Source organism: Oncorhynchus keta, chromosome 21, assembly GCF_023373465.1.
Source record: "Oncorhynchus keta strain PuntledgeMale-10-30-2019 chromosome 21, Oket_V2, whole genome shotgun sequence".
NCBI lineage: Eukaryota > Metazoa > Chordata > Actinopteri > Salmoniformes > Salmonidae > Oncorhynchus > Oncorhynchus keta.
In genome coordinates this window covers 43436656-43452815 of record NC_068441.1, presented here as the reverse complement: position 1 = coordinate 43452815, position 16160 = coordinate 43436656, and the positions used below count along the sequence as shown (strand labels likewise).

General features: G+C 41.7%; 1 protein-coding gene across 2 annotated transcripts in view; it reads right to left on the bottom strand.

Moving 5' to 3' along the window:
- The window catches only part of LOC118400597 (helicase with zinc finger domain 2), a 43827-nt gene that overhangs the window by 6222 nt on the left and 21445 nt on the right, over positions 1-16160 (bottom strand). For both annotated transcript variants that reach the window (XR_004829049.2, XM_035797597.2), the window contains exons 2-14: positions 13425-14579; positions 12939-13122; positions 11574-11681; positions 9932-10446; positions 8038-8676; positions 6480-7278; positions 6283-6358; positions 2482-5971; positions 2043-2128; positions 1762-1899; positions 1514-1669; positions 1242-1386; positions 811-939 (exon numbers count right to left, since the gene is read on the bottom strand). Coding sequence is in view for 1 of the 2 variants with exons in the window: in XM_035797597.2 (XP_035653490.2) it covers positions 811-939; positions 1242-1386; positions 1514-1669; positions 1762-1899; positions 2043-2128; positions 2482-5971; positions 6283-6358; positions 6480-7278; positions 8038-8676; positions 9932-10446; positions 11574-11681; positions 12939-13122; positions 13425-14425 (7466 nt within the window). In the remaining variant the exon portion in view is untranslated. The remainder of the gene's footprint in view (positions 1-810; positions 940-1241; positions 1387-1513; positions 1670-1761; positions 1900-2042; positions 2129-2481; positions 5972-6282; positions 6359-6479; positions 7279-8037; positions 8677-9931; positions 10447-11573; positions 11682-12938; positions 13123-13424; positions 14580-16160) is intronic.

Sequence of the window (16160 nt, the reverse complement as noted above, 5' to 3'; positions counted from 1 at the left end):
GATTCCAAACTTCTTCCGTTCAAGAATGGAGGCCACTGTGTTCTTGGGGACCTCCAATGCTGCATAAATGTTTTGGTACCCTTCCCCAGATCTGTGCCTCGACACAATCCTGTCTCGGAGCTCTACGGACAATTCCTTCGACCTCATCATTTTGTTTTTGCTCTGACATGCACTGTCAACTGTGGAACCTTATTTAGACTGCTGTGTGCCTTATCAAATCATGCCAAATCAATTGAATTTACTACAGGTGGACTCCAATTAAGTTGTAGAAACATCTCAAGGATGATCAATGGAAACAGGATGCACCTGAGCTCAATTTCAAGTCTCATAACAAAAGGTCTGAATACTTATTTAAATAAGGTATTTCATTTTATATATATATATTTTTTTACAGTTGCTAAAAATAAAAAATAAACGGTTTTCACTTTTTCATTATGGGGTATTTATTGTGTGTAGATTGATGAGGGGAAAAAACAATTAACATTTTTTTTCCGAATAAGGCTGTAACGTAACAAAATGTGGAAAAAGTCATGGGGTCTGAATACTTTCTGAATGCACTGACTAATTTATTAGACTAATTCTATCAGGTTTCAAAGAAATTAGAATGTACTGTATATTACAAGGGAATACTGTAGTACATATTACCAATTCTATCAGATGTAGGTTATAAGAATGTACTGTACATTACAAGAGAATACATTTTACCTACATAATACATATTACCAATTCTATCAGATGTAGGTTTCACAGAAAATTCTATAAGAATGTAGTGTATATTACAAGGGAATACTGTAATACATCTTTACTCACTCCTCAACTTCTTCGTCTGTCAGCTCCTCTCCCTCCTCTCTGGCAAGGTTTATTCTGCGGTCAAACTCTTGTATTTCCCTGGAATGAGGATTTTGTTCTTCCCGTATGCGATGATGCAAGGTAATAGCTCTGAAAATGGTACATAGTGTGAGATCCAAATTCATTAACAATTGCAGGAAACATTTGACAAAAAACATGTTGACACCAGTCAGACAAATGATGAAGCACTACGACCAGGTTATCAAAGACAACTGAGATGGTTTTCCTGAAAAAGTGGCCAAAAAAATATTTAATTTGTTTTAATAAAAAACATGTAAACAATTTCAATTTATTTTCAGTTGAGTCGATATTGGAAAATGACCCGAAACAACTAAAAAGCTGAATGACTTTTTACAGTGCACAACTGCAGATTGATTTCATGTGTTTTATACCTGAGTTTTGGCTTGGACCGCTCTTGGCGAAGTGACCTGGGAGACAGCTGAAGGATACTGCCTGGGTATGGGTACTCCAGCATCTCCATTTGTCGGCTGTACAACCTGAGGGGCTTCAGCTTGTCTCCAAACCTCAACAGGTACTCTACAGAATGTTCACAATTCATAGAATGATAGAATGTTCCCTACAGAACTTTACTCATGTTTAAGCTGTGAATGTATTATACATTATTTTGTAATGACAATTTAAATTTATGGATTAAGAAACTTGCCAGCAACCACATCGACAGACTTGTTGGAAGGACCACAGTAGAGAATAACTTCTTTCTTGTCCTTGTCCTTGGGATCTTCAAATATCCTGGGGTTGTGGGAGTTTAGCACATGGTACCAGTACACAATGTACACTCCTACAACGGTCTTTCCAGTCCCTATGAAACAGGTGTGGTTTTTATTCCAGTAAACATAGCAAAGAGCCATATAACAGCTTCATGTACTCTGGTAGTACAATTTAATAATTTACCAGGTGGTCCTTGTATGAGTGTGAAGTTGTTTTTCAGAGCTTTCTCCACTGCATCATATTGACTCTTATTCAGCTCTGGGAGACCTTCTGGTGCCTTTTCTCTCATGAGTAGGTGTCGTGGTACAACAGATTGCGAAGCTACAATCCCAAAAAAGACAACAAAACAATACTTTCAAACATATAGTTTAACAATGACATTGTGAACTGTAAACCTCCTCAGATGTACAGATTACTTGAGATATTTTTTTTGTTGTCTATTTATGTTATTGTCCAGCACTTACCTCCTTTTGGAATAGGATGTCCTAGGGCTATTTTCTGCACAAGCTCATTTGCATGCACAACATTGTTCACAGCCATTTCTTTACGTCTAGATAGTAGAAAATGTTAAACACCATTAATTATAATATACTGAATTAATATAGGAACATTATGCCCCATCCAATACAAATATGGTATAGTACTTTTACATTAGGACCTTATTTTAAACAGAATGCGACGTTGGTAACAATGTATTTTATGGTGCAGAAATTACCAGGTATTTTCTAAAACATTACATGTTTAAATGGTAATTACATTTTAAGCAACATTTTGTTGACTTAGTTTTAAATAAGTACCGGAACTGTAATATAAAGTGTTACTGAAATGTCTATACATTTGAAATGACGATTGATAAATTCATGGCTCTCTCTTCTTTCTCTTACTAATTCATGTAATACTTACACGTCTGGTAGAAGCTTTGGGATTATCTCAACTGTATATGTTGTCTTTCTCTGGGAGACACACTCTGGAATGGTATACATTGGCAAATGGTTGATGTAGAAGTGCACTTTTCTGGCTTGATTTGGAGAGTTCTTCTTTGGTTCGTCGAACTTGGTTGTAACACCATGGGCTACCCATGTGTAGTTTTGAGGGTCAACTACTTCATCTGATTGGTCAGGGGTTGAGGCCAGTTTCAACCCTCTTTTTCGGATACACAGTAAGCACTTGTTAAGGTTGCATTCAATGGCCCATTCTTTAATGTATTCGAGAGGAAGGTCAAAACTTCCTTCTTGTTTGCTCCATTGCAAGTTCAGCTCCAGGTCCTCAATGATTATGATGTCACTTTCATCCACAGCATTGGCTGCAGACTCCATCTCACAAAGTGGTTTCCAGATCCTCACATACTCTTCAGCGTTTCTATATTCACTCTTGGATGGACGGTCTGCACATTTGGAGAAGCATGTGATAGGGCTGTGGGCATGGTCTACACACACCTCAAATGTTGGTTTGATGCACACCAACTGAAGAGTGGGTGTCCAATAACCTCGCTTTCTTTCAGATGTAATTTGGACCGGAAGTGTGTCTCCTGGCTTCAACTGGAGAGTAAGATCAACATAGTGCTCCATTTCAATTTTTTCATCTTGTCCATGTGCAGTTCTATGAGAGTCATTCCCAGTGTCAAGCAAATCCATTGTGGTATGTTTTGGCACACTCTTCAAATGTTCCATTTGCTTTGTTGTGGCGCTTAGTATGAGAGACCTTGCTATCTTCCATTTTTCCTGGTCAATTGCATCAACAATGTTTCGCCAAGTCTTTTGTGAAAGCTCGGTGCATGCAGAAGAATTTTGCACCCTTTTTAGCTCTTGGTGAGTTTTGGCAGTGTCAACTGAGTACACTCGTCTTCTCCATGTTAGAGTCATGTGATTCTCGTTTGAGTCGTACAGTGGTTGATCCTCCAGTTGCAAATCTCTGTACATAACAGGCAAACTGTCTGGAAATGAGTGACTGTCAAATGGAAATGACAGCTTGAAACTGTCTCCTACCTCAACACCAACAACAAATGCTATCTTCAAAACATTTTGTTTCTTCACGTCTATGGCAAAGGAAATCATCTCAGCCCTCTTTTCATACTCATTGGCCTTCTTGTATCTTTCTTCATTCTTCTGACCCAGAATGTCAATGTCTTGTGGAGAATATTGGACTGGAGTGCCGCTTAGAATTGAATGCAAAAGCCTTTGCAGGATAACATCCATGTAGCGACGTATGGGCGAGGATGCTTGTGTATAGGACTTCAGATGCAAGGAATAGTGCCCAACAGTTGCCTTAGGGGATGAATTGGAACGGATGACATACGCTTTGCCAAGACACTTCCTAAACTTATATATCACTGGAAGGAGCTGGGGATAGATGTCATCTGTAGCTATCAGATCAATCATTCTGTCAGTGTCAACTTCCCCGTTCCCAGCAGCTGATAGGATCTCATTCCACACTGATGTTAGCACGGGGAAGCTTTTGCTCTCCAAGACCTCTTGGTCATGGTCGTGGTCAAGGTTGTGCCTTAGGTGTGAGGACAGTGATATGATGTCTTTGCACTGCGCTTTCAAGTCTTTGACCATTTTAGGGTCAGGTCTTGCTTGACATCGGAGAGGAGTGCAGTGCATGGTTTCTTTTGCGTTGCTCAAAAATTCAGACACAGAATTGTTGAACAGTACACTAAGCTCCTCAATCATCTGATGGGATCTCCTCTTCCCCGGCATCTGGTGATCATCCAGTCGTTTATAGTTCCAATCCTTGCCCAGCCTGGCCTTCCTTTGGACTTTGGCAAAACGATATGCCACAGCAACACAGCCTTCTACAGTATCAAACTTGGCCTCTTCTCTTGACTGCTTACTGATGATGTCCTCCGCCTCTTCATAAGAGAACTTTCTATCAGAATTGATCTGAGAAAGTTTGAAGTTCTTGTCAATTATTTTGTCTGTTGCCTTGTCTACTTGTACCACTAATGAAATCACCATACGATCTTGACCAGGCAGGAGACTCAAGTGGTTGAGGCTAAATGGTTTTGGGAACATGTAAAGTGGTTCTTCAGGACGGTAATATGTAGCACAACGATTTTGTGCACAATCATCCAACGAATCACCAATCTTCACGAAACTTGCCACATCTGCTATGTGGACTCCAACCTCATAGTAGCTGTCCTTGTCAATGACACTAATTGCATCATCCAAGTCTTGGGACTTCTTTGGGTCAACAGTGAAAGTAGTCAACCTTCGGAGGTCCTCTCTGTTACCAATGTGGGTGTCTTCCCAGGAACACACTTCATCTAAAACATGTCTGGGAGGCGATGGTTCGACTTGAAATTCTGCGTCCAAAATCTTTAAGCCCCGTTCCAAAGATAATCCTATGGGAACAATATCTATCACGTTCCCTAACGGAAAGGGATAGATTTCATTGCTTTCTTTTTTCGTTTTCCAGTCAAAGACCTCCACCACAAAGACATGATTGCGTTTGATGTCTTCATCAAGGTGTTGACGTCTGACAATCTCCCATTCTCCGTCATCGTGCTTCCATATTGTAATAAAATTGCGACTCTTCTTATTGACCAAGGTGCAAATTTTGGTAGTGTTCTTATTGAGGGGTACCATTATCTTTCTGAGATGTTGATACTCAGACGTTTTGCGTTTATGGTAATCTTCATCTTCGAGGGTACAAACAAACACACGAGAGGATGCAGCTGCCTTGATGGTGCCTATCACCTTTCCCTGTGAATGGCCCTCACGATGAAATTCTTCTACCACCACTTCGTCACCAGCGAAGGACTTCCCGAGGTTAGCTCTACCTTTGATGATAATGTGCTTAGTTGGGTTGTCAAATGGTATGATATAACCTGCGTTATATTTCTCCATAACCAATTCACCTTGCTTGTACACATTTGGCTGCTCTCTCAACAACCGCAACAACTCAACTCTTTCATCTTTGGTACTATCGTATGGTCTTTTTTGGTCTGCATTTTTCGATTCCGATTTGTCTCCATCAGATGAATTGTAGATTGCCATGTTTTGCTCCTCTTGCAGCTGTTGGAGAATCGCATCCACGTTGTTCCCTGTGCCGAACATAACTGACTGAGCGCTGGTCTCATCCAGGTCTTCTGACCGTTGGAATCTTGACATTTCCTTGATATCACTATCAATTATGTCTTGTGTAAGGTGTTTCGGTTCAGCACTTCCCTTTGTTATACACTGGTCAATGTAGTTCCTCCAGATTCTTGAGCACTTTCCAAAGTAGCACAGAGCGGCAGCATCTCCAACCACAACAACCTGGGATTGAGCCCTAGTCATGGCCGTGTTCAGCACGCGAGCATCGTTGAAAAACTCCACACAATGTGAGTCAGAAGGGTGAATGCTGTCACGGGTTTTAACGGCTGTCAATACTATTGCTCTAAACTGTTTGCCTGTCAAGAAATAATGAAAAAATGGTACGGTTAAGGACACATTATTTTGACAGATAAAAAGGTTTCTATACAAAGATCAAAATTACATACCAGTAGTTAAATCTACAAAATAGTGTTATTTAATGTACATGTCTATGAAACAATAACAAATGATTGGAACCAATGTTTGCAAATTAATCAAATCATATAACATTTTATTGGTTGCATACACATATTTGGCAGACGTTATTGCGGGTGTAGCGAAATGCTTATGTTCCTACAATACAGTAGCTCCAACAGTGTAGTAATATCTAACATCTAATGATAAATACCTTGAACATTGGCAATATTTTCCACAGTCACTCGGCTCAGGGATATTTTCCGAAGCTCTTTCCTGATCATTGGAACCTACGAAAAAAGAACGATGACACAAAAAAGTCACATAAAAAAATGTTGGTGTTCCCCTATTTACTCAAGAAATTGATTAGATTTCCTAAACTAAGTTCAAATGACATATAACCATTTTTACCTGGCATCCTTCAGAGAGAACACAGACTGAGCGTTGATCCTTATTCCCCCATGCGGGTGGCCAATCTCTGAGTAGATTTTGCACTATTTTAACCACGCATGTAACCTCTTCAAGATTAAACCACGACATGGATGTGTTGTCCAAGTGAGATTCTCCTCTGACATGGTGGAACCTCAGGGGGTGGCAGTTCGGATGAGCTGGGACATTACCTACAGCCTTGATGGCATCAGACTTGCCAACATAGAAGTTAATGGACACGAATTCTACTATCTCTTTGGTGGAGCGATAGTTCTCGTTGAAAATGATTCTGCTTTTCAAAGCTGCACTACTCTCTTGGGCTTGATAGTAGTGGAACAGACGGTTCAGCAAGGTGTGATTGGAGCGTTGGTCATCGTCCACTGAAAAGAGCTTTGGTCCCATCTGCATGTGATCTCCAGCTAGAACCACTCGAGTTACTGGCCCAGCCAGACCAAGGGCCATCAGAGCTTCACATTCAAGCATCTGGGACGCTTCGTCAATCAGGATGTGGGTGAAGTAGCTGCCAGGGAGCTTCAGGTCCTGGAAGTGCCTTGCCATTGCAGTAGTTGTGATGACTATTCGATGGCAATCTAAATCACATTTGGCAGGAGGTAGGAAAAACTGTCCGTTTTCTGATAGAAGGCAGTACTTCTGTGTGATCTCATCTGTGGCACTCACTGGAACCCCTAGTTTATTTGCTTTTATCCTCAGTGGCTTCATCTCAGGGTGTCCAGAGTTAATGTATGGGTGGAAGTGGTCTTTGACATACAAATCTGCAGAGCTGACAAGAGAGAGTTTAGTCGTGCTTAATTTTTAACAGTGATTGTCCTTAAGCCCAGAACTGAAAATTGCTTGCCCTACTTTTGTAAATGAAATTGATGCTTTACAAGTAATTAATAAGCAGGTACACTGTAACTACGAGTGGAATTCAAATATGTGTTAACATTGGGATTAATACATGGCATACAGATGTGCCATCTTAATTTGATCATTCTGTTGTCGCAGAAAATGCCAATTTAAGAGTATATAAAGTTTGTAATTTCCACTTCAACATTTCTGACTTGATTTGTCCTAATGAAAAATGTATCAACAAAATGTAAATGTATTATAATCCACATAATTCAAATTTCATGTTGCTGTAGGATTATTAACCACAGTGTATTTTCACAATTTGTTAAATAATACTTAAATGTCAGTGTATACTGTAACTGTCAAACTGATATGAGGCTTACACAATACAAATGATTGATGGACCCACTCATAATAGTGCAACAGCCTCACTGTGTTCTTTTAAGTAATCATTACAAAGATGTCAAATAAACTTCCTTTGTTGCTAATCTAATGTTTACAAAAAGCTCACATAAGTAGGAATACTTGCACAAACAAGTTTTTACCAGTCTTAAGCACTATGTATTATGTAAAAATTAGTATCTGTGCCAGTCAATGAATTGCATTAGGTAAGACTGAAAATACATGAAGGGACTAGAAATTTGAACTCGGTGTAAGTGAATTGGGGTCAATAGAACATTGGGGTCATTACCTGTTTGTAAGAGTGCAGATCAGTACTCTGGTGTGAGGCTGCCGTACCAGCTCTTTGGCTGCTGTAGCGAGCGTGAAGGTTTTCCCAGTTCCAAACGGTCCATAAATGAGGAGGGGGGCCACACTTTCTCTTCCATCGGAGTCCCCTATGATGAAATCAATGGCTGCCTGCTGCTTTGCATTGAGTTTGGGGTATTGTATTTTGTTAACAGGGACACTGCAGTTCCTGAAGTCTGGTAACACTCTCTCTGTGTCTGGAAGGAGATCTATGGCTTTGTGCATCTCACAAAACTTCAGACGATTCAGCTGGAACTGAACTTCCATTTCACATGTTTCATTGTTTTGGAGTTTCAGGTCAGAGGAGCATCTTTTAGACAGCTGCAAGTGTATTTTATACTCACTGGTGGCGTCTCTGAGAATGATGGCTTCGTAGACCTTGTGACTTTGATTATCTGAAGATACTGGTGCTATGAGAGCTGATTGGATGCCTCGTCTCAGCATCAAACCCTCTGGGGTGTCTGGGGTGAGATTATAAGGAACTGAGACGGCACCGAATAGTTCCCCCAGAGGAGCTATCTTCATCCCGAACAGAGGGTTGTCTAGGGTGGCCGACAAGGTGATGGTCCCTCGAACATTGAGTCTAAAACACAAAATAAAATGGAGGGACTTTAAGGTTGTTGTCCTTTTAACCGAAGATAATTTATAATAGGGTCGTTCCCCCAATTCGTTGTCTTTTGAGATGTGTAACTTGGTGAGAAGAAAAACGTTTGATTTCACATAAATGTAACATTCTGTCATAAAGAGCACACATTCAACCTCAATCTCAAGAGGTTAAATAAAAATAATATATACTATAGTATAAGTGCCAAATAAAGTCACAAGGTTGACATAACCGGGTTTACGATTTAATCTTAAATCAGCCATAAATCCCTTGTGAAAGAGGAAATGGAAGCTTGTCTGCAACAGGGAAGGGGCAATTGAATGCAAGCTTCACCAAAACAAATGTATCGTTGAAAAAATGTCTAGCCTACCTATCTATAGGTAACAGGGTTGGAGTGTTATGCGTGATCCACTCAGTTTTCTAACACAAAACACCAGAAAATGGCCAAATAGAGTAGAACCAACTCACCTGCTTTTACACTATGATTTGACTATTACATGTTCAATAAAATAAAAGGTATTTAAAAATAGTCTCACCATATTAAAACGAGAGTTCAGTTCACGTAACAGGGTTGAACTTACATTTTTTTATGAATGACTAGGTGCGGAAGGTAGCCTAGTGATTAAGAGTGTTGTGCCAGTAAACGAAAGGTCTCTGGTTTGAATCCGAGCTGACTAGGTGAAAAATCTGCCAATGTGCCCTTGAGCAAGGCACTTAACCATAATTGATCCATGGTCGCCATTAATAATGGCTGATCCCTGGCCGCGACCCCACTCACTTTTCTATCTCACACTCGTGCAGGTTATCCCCTATTTGACCTTTGACCTTAAACACATCAAATAAATACAAATCTATAAATAAATTACTTTGTCAAAGCAACAAAATAACTAGGTGAAATATTAGGGTGAAGTGGGTTCAAATCTTCCTGGAACTCACAGAAGGACATTTTGGGACTTTAGCATATCTTTATAGATCATCATAAATCTCTACTGGGGCCACAGGGCAGAGCCTACTGGAGTATAGTGTCATGAACAGACTACAATCTGATTCATTGAATTCTCCATGTGGTCTATAATAATGGGCACTTCATTGAATAAAACAGGCTTTTAAGATTTAATATTAGTGAACAATTTCTATTTAAAATGTCAAAGGGATATTAAAATGTGCACTCATTTTGTGGAACGACACAATACTATTAAAGATGATCAGCTAGGAAATAAAATGAAAAAGTTACCTTGAAACCACCTGATCTTCTGCCTGCTCCTCTGTGTACAGGAAGCTGTGCATTCTCTCTTTGTAGTTCTGGTGATTTATGGGCGTGTTGCGGTCGTCAAGTGGTTTATACCGCAAACTAATCTGAGGAGGCTTGTACTCCTTTAGAAGCTCTTCCTGTACTTCTGTCTTTTCCAAGCAGGGGATGAAGACCCTGTTCCCCCGATGCCAGCGTTCCAGATTCTGGGAAGGGGGCCCAACGTCCTCAGGTGGCTCCTCGAGCTTAGGGGATAGCTGCTGTCCGACTTTAACCTTCAGTTTCTGCAGGAGCACTGGCCTCATGTCAAAGTCGAACACCAACCACTGATCGTAAAGACCCGGGTTGTTGGACTTGAAGGACACGGTGATGTCATAGGTCATGTCTGAGTTACAGAACGATTCACCCGTGGAGTAAGTGCAGGGCTCAGGACTGTTTTCATCCAGGGAGAAAGAGGCTCCAGGTTCCTGTTTCAGTAATGCTACATGTGCAAGTAGTCTCTGTGAAGACACAGGCAAAATATACAGGTGACCAATGACACTTAAACACAATACAATATGAATTATGTTTGCAAAATGCTAAATTCGCTAGAGTCACCTCATCCTTGCTAGTTCGTTAACTTGGCTAGCTGAGGGGAGAAAATAATTCATTTATTGTTTTGTACGACAAAATTAATTATTAGTAGCCCAGTTTGTTTCCACCCCAGCCAGTTGATAAACATCACGAATATGAGAATCATTACACTTGAAATTAGAGGTTGGACATAGAAACTTTAGTGGAGAGAATGTACTCTTGTTTCTCAGAGCCCAAAGAGATAGCAATGAAGGACAAAAAAGTGGAAAGTTGTGAGAAAGAGCCCTGGCCTTTAATCTTTTACTGCCAACAGTAAACTTAGATGGAGTAGACACAAAGAAGAAAATGTAAAAGCACAGCGTATTATATTCACAGACACTGAGCAGAGAAATGTTCTCACAGTGTATTGACTGTATTCAAGAGCCCTCCTGTCTCAGCCTCCAGTATTTATGCTGCAGTAGTTTATGTGTCGGGGGGTTAGGGTCAGTTTGTTATATCTGGAGTACTTCTCCTGTCCTTTTCGGTGTCCTGTGTGAATCTAAGTGTGCGTTCTCTAATTCTCTCCTTCTCTCTTTCTTTCTCTCTCGGAGGACCTGAGCCCTAGGACCATGCCCCAGGACTACCTGACATGATGACTCCTTGCTGTCCCCAGTCCACCTGGCCATGCTGCTGCTCCAGTTTCAACTGTTCTGCCTTATTATTATTCGACCATGCTGGTCATTTATGAACATTTGAACATCTTGGCCATGTTCTGTTATAATCTCCACCCGGCACAGCCAGAAGAGGACTGGCCACCCCACATAGCCTGGTTCCTCTCTAGGTTTCTTCCTAGGTTTTGGCCTTTCTAGGGAGTTTTTCCTAGCCACCGTGCTTCTATACCTGCATTGCTTGCTGTTTGGGGTTTTAGGCTGGGTTTCTGTACAGCACTTTGAGATATCAGCTGATGTACGAAGGGCTATATAAATAAATTTGATTTGATTTATATATTGATGTAATGGGTAGTTAGGAATAACCATCAAAACAACAGAATGTCATACTTCTGGCCAACTGTTACCTCTGTTTTGATCTGGAACTTCCATTGGAATTCTGCTTCAGTCTCCACAGACTCCACACACAAATCCTCTTCAAAAGTGACAGTCACATCATCAACTTGCTCTGACATCTGTAACATTTAGTCACACTGTTAGTAAACAAATGTAGATAATATGTAGTAGGTAGAATATCTAAACGTTATATCAGTGTACTGGAGGGCAGTAACAAAACGGTATAACAGTGTACTGGAGGGCAGTAACAAAACGGTATAACAGTGTACTGGAGGGCAGTAACAAAACGGTATAACAGTGTACTGGAGGGCAGTAACAAAACGTTATATCAGTGTACTGGAGGGCAGTAACAAAACGGTATAACAGTGTACTGGAGGGCAGTAACAAAACGGTATAACAGTGTACTGGAGGGCAGTAACAAAACGGTATAACAGTGTACTGGAGGGCAGTAACAAAACGGTATAACAGTGTACTGGAGGGCAGTAACAAACGGTATAACAGTGTACTGGAGGGCAGTAACAAAACGGTATAACAGTGTACTGGAGGGCAGTAACAAAAACGGTATAACAGTGTACTGGAGGGCAGTAACAAAACGGTATAACAGTGTACTGGAGGGCAGTAACAAAACGGTATAACAGTGTACTGGAGGGCAGTAACAAAACGGTATAACAGTGTACTGGAGGGCAGTAACAAAACGGTATAACAGTGTACTGGAGGGCAGTAACAAAACGGTATAACAGTGTACTGGAGGGCAGTAACAAAACGGTATAACAGTGTACTGGAGGGCAGTAACAAAACGGTATAACAGTGTACTGGAGGGCAGTAACAAAACGGTATAACAGTGTACTGGAGGGCAGTAACAAAACGGTATAACAGTGTACTGGAGGGCAGTAACAAAACGGTATAACAGTGTACTGGAGGGCAGTAACAAAACGGTATAACAGTGTACTGGAGGGCAGTAACAAAACGGTATAACAGTGTCATATTAAATGTATTGGAAACCGTTATGACCGGTGTTATTTTGGCATATGTTGACAGATGTAATAGTTCATGTCACTTGCCCACTTGAATAAATCAACCATTTGTTCTTTACATTGAAACATAACTGACACTCATTGTCAGATTCAGTCCAATCCACAATGCAGGAAACCTGTGTTGCTGACTAATCACTCTGTTCCTGGAAAAATGCACCACTTTGTCAACATTTAATATTGATTTGTTCATTTCACATGTGAGGCATCATCTAATTATTTGCCTCAGTGGAAATGTGCAGGAGCATTATTATTATTAAGCCGTACAGGTTTATCAAGTACATGTTTGATTGAATCTCAATTGCATGGAGACATTTGTTCCTGATCTGAACTATGATGACTTACAATGTGCACTTCATTGCTGCTGTGTCTGTACTCCTCCAAAAGACGATCCCTGTAAGACATGAGGCCTTGAGCCTCTATGTTGCGCCTTATCTCCTTGTCTTCTTTGGCTCGCATTACCCACTCTTCAAGCTCCTCCTCAGAGTGAGCTTTCACACAGTTGGTGCCATATTCACAGGTGTCAGGTCTGAGAAGAAATGTCAGTACAAACTATAATAAGACGCTAAAGGCACAATCAGTAAGATTTATTGCTGCTTATTGATCATTTCAACAAATTACATTTCCTGTATATCCCATGATTTGTTAAGAAAATGGCTTATTGATGACAATATAATATAGACAATAAGGGCTATTTACATATGCATCTATCATACAGATTGCACTTTTAGGCTTTGCAGTGTTCGCAGTCACTCAGGTGTATACAAAAACGTTCTGGAATGTGCATTGTGTGTGGAGGTTGTCTCCTTGAGTTTACAAAAACATGTTTACCTCTCGCACAGCCAAAACTCTGCTTTGCGGCCGTGGGGCGGGGGACGATGTTTCCAATCTGTGGTCGTGTCCCCGGAAATCATCTGGGCATGCTCCAATGAGGCACAGTGCTTGAAAAAGCTCTCCCGGGAGGAGAGGGTTACGAGGCATGCCTTGCAGTAGATCGCCACCTGCAGGTTAGGGGCGGGCACTACGTCTTGAGCCGACTGTGGCTTCTGACGTTGCCTCTCCTGGGAGAGCTGCAGGAGTTCCTGGCGACTCCCCCCATGTGCCTCTGCTCGCCAGACAGCCATCTCCACCTCGCTGTGGGCAAACTGGCACTGTCTGGGCCCATGCCAACAGGGCATACCTTGCATGACATGGTTGCAGTACTGGAAAGGGCAGACCGGGGGCAGAGGCCTTATCTGATTGTAGACTTCCTTCCCCTGACTTTCTGCCAGGTGATGAACCAAGACTGGGCTCCAGACATGGGCTGCATCCACTGAGCAAGTGTTGTTCCACCGTTTACCTGTAATTGTTGGTGGAGTGCCGAGGAAGCAGTCTTTACAAAGCTCTTGAAATGTCCCTGAGAACTCAGTGAGGATGTTTTCAGCCATGTTTTGCAGTTGGACGGCACTTCTATCCGACTCGGTTATCAGTCTAATTAACGTGCTGTGATCTATCCTCTGGTGCTTTACAAAGTTCCATACTGTGGCCTCCTCGTGACTCCTTGCGAAGGTGCAGCGGTTCCTGTGCTTCATACACCCAGAGCCCTCCTTGAAGAACCAACAAACTTCATACTGGCTTGGGTTTGGAAATTCAGGGCGACGGGAAACAAGCCTCCATTTGTCAGTACCTTTGCCTTTAGCCAATAGAAGTTCTCTGCTGCATTGGTGGTCGACTGCTTTAAAGGTGTACGAGATTTCGTTTTCTTTTACAGAGCATGCAGAACACACAACTTTAAAGTTATATGTCAACAAGAGATCAGTCAGGTTGGACCTACTTGTCCCTTTGGCTGGCATTGTTGAATCTTCATAGAATCCGATATAAAGACAGTGGGATTTATGTTATGGAGGGAACACAACGATGGTGTTCAAGATTTGCAAATGTCAAGAATGTGGCGATTATTCAAAGACAATGTAATCTATGTCCATGGCCTCCTTTCGTCAGTTGATTCTAGAGGAGATGAAAACACCAGGCAAGTTAGTTAAGAACAAATTCTTATTTACAATGACAGCCTACCCTGGCCATACCCTAACCCTGACGACACTGGGCCAATTGTGCACCGCCCGATGTCGACTCCCAATCACGGCCGGTTATGATACCTCTGATGCCTCTAGCACACAGATGCAGTGCCTTAGACCGCTGCGCCACTTGGGAGCTCCAACACAGTGAAGTCAAAATTGACTACAAAAGGATACTTTTGGTCATAAGGTCAGTCTCATTAAAAACAGAGTTTTGCAAGTGATAACTTCCTTAAGGGTTTGGTGTTGATTTGACAATGCTCACTTGCCCACTAATACAGATACACAGCTGCGGCGATTGCGGTCTATCCAATCGTATGGCAGAACACACGGACAGTGAAACACCTGCCCAGCGCAGCAGATCATTACATTTTTATTTTTTTATTTCACCTTTATTTAACCAGGTAATCTAGTTGAGAACAAGTTCTCATTTGCAACTGTGACCTGGCCAAGATAAAGCATAGCAGTTCGACACATACAACAACACAGATTTACACATGGAATGAACAAAACATACAGTCAATAATACAGTAGAAAACAAAGTCTATATACAGTGAGTGCAAATAAGGGAGTTAAGGCAATAAATAGGCCCTGGTGGCGAAGTAATTACAATATGGCAATTAAACACTGGAATGGTAGATGTGCAAAAGATGGATGTGCAAGTAGATATACTGGGGTGCAAAAGGAGCAAAAATAAATCAATACAGTATGGGGATGAGGTAGATAGATGGGCTGTATACAGGTGGGCTATGAACAGGTGCAGTGATCTGTGAGCTGCTCTGACAGCTGGTTCTTAAAGCTAGTGAGGTAGATGGGAATCTCCAGCTTCAGTGATTTTTGCGGTTCGTTCCAGGAAGTGGTAGCAGAGAACTAGAAGGAAAGGCGACCAAAGGAGGAATTGGCTTTGGGGGTGGCCAGCGAGATATACCTGCTGGAGCGTGTGCTACGAGTGGGTGCTGCTATGGTGACCAGTGAGCTGAGATAGGGCGGGGCTTCGCCAAAGTCAAGGATCGGTAGGATGGTCAGTTTTACAAGGGTATGTTTGGCAGCATGAGTGAAGGAAGCTTTGTTGCGAAATAGGAAGCCGATTCTAGATTTAATTTTTGATTGGAGATGCTTAATGTGAGTCTGGAAGGAGAGTTTACAGTCTAGCCAGACACCTAGGTATTTGTAGTTATCCACTTATTCTAAGTCAGAGCCGTCCAGAGTAGTGATGCTGGTTGGGCGGGCAGGTGCGGGCAATGATCGGTTGAATAGCATGCATTTAGTTTTATTTGCGTTTAAGAGCAGATCGATGCCACGGAAGGAGAGTTGTATGGCATTGAAGCTCGTCTGGAGGTTTGCTAACACAGTGTCCAAAGAAGGGCCAGAAGTAAGTAAGAGAGTCGGCCCAAGAATTGAACCCTGTGGCACTCCCATAGAGACTGCCAGAGGTCCGGACAACAGGCCCTCCGATTTCACACACTGAGCTCTATCAGGAAAGTAGTTGGTGAACCAGGCGAGGCAATCATTT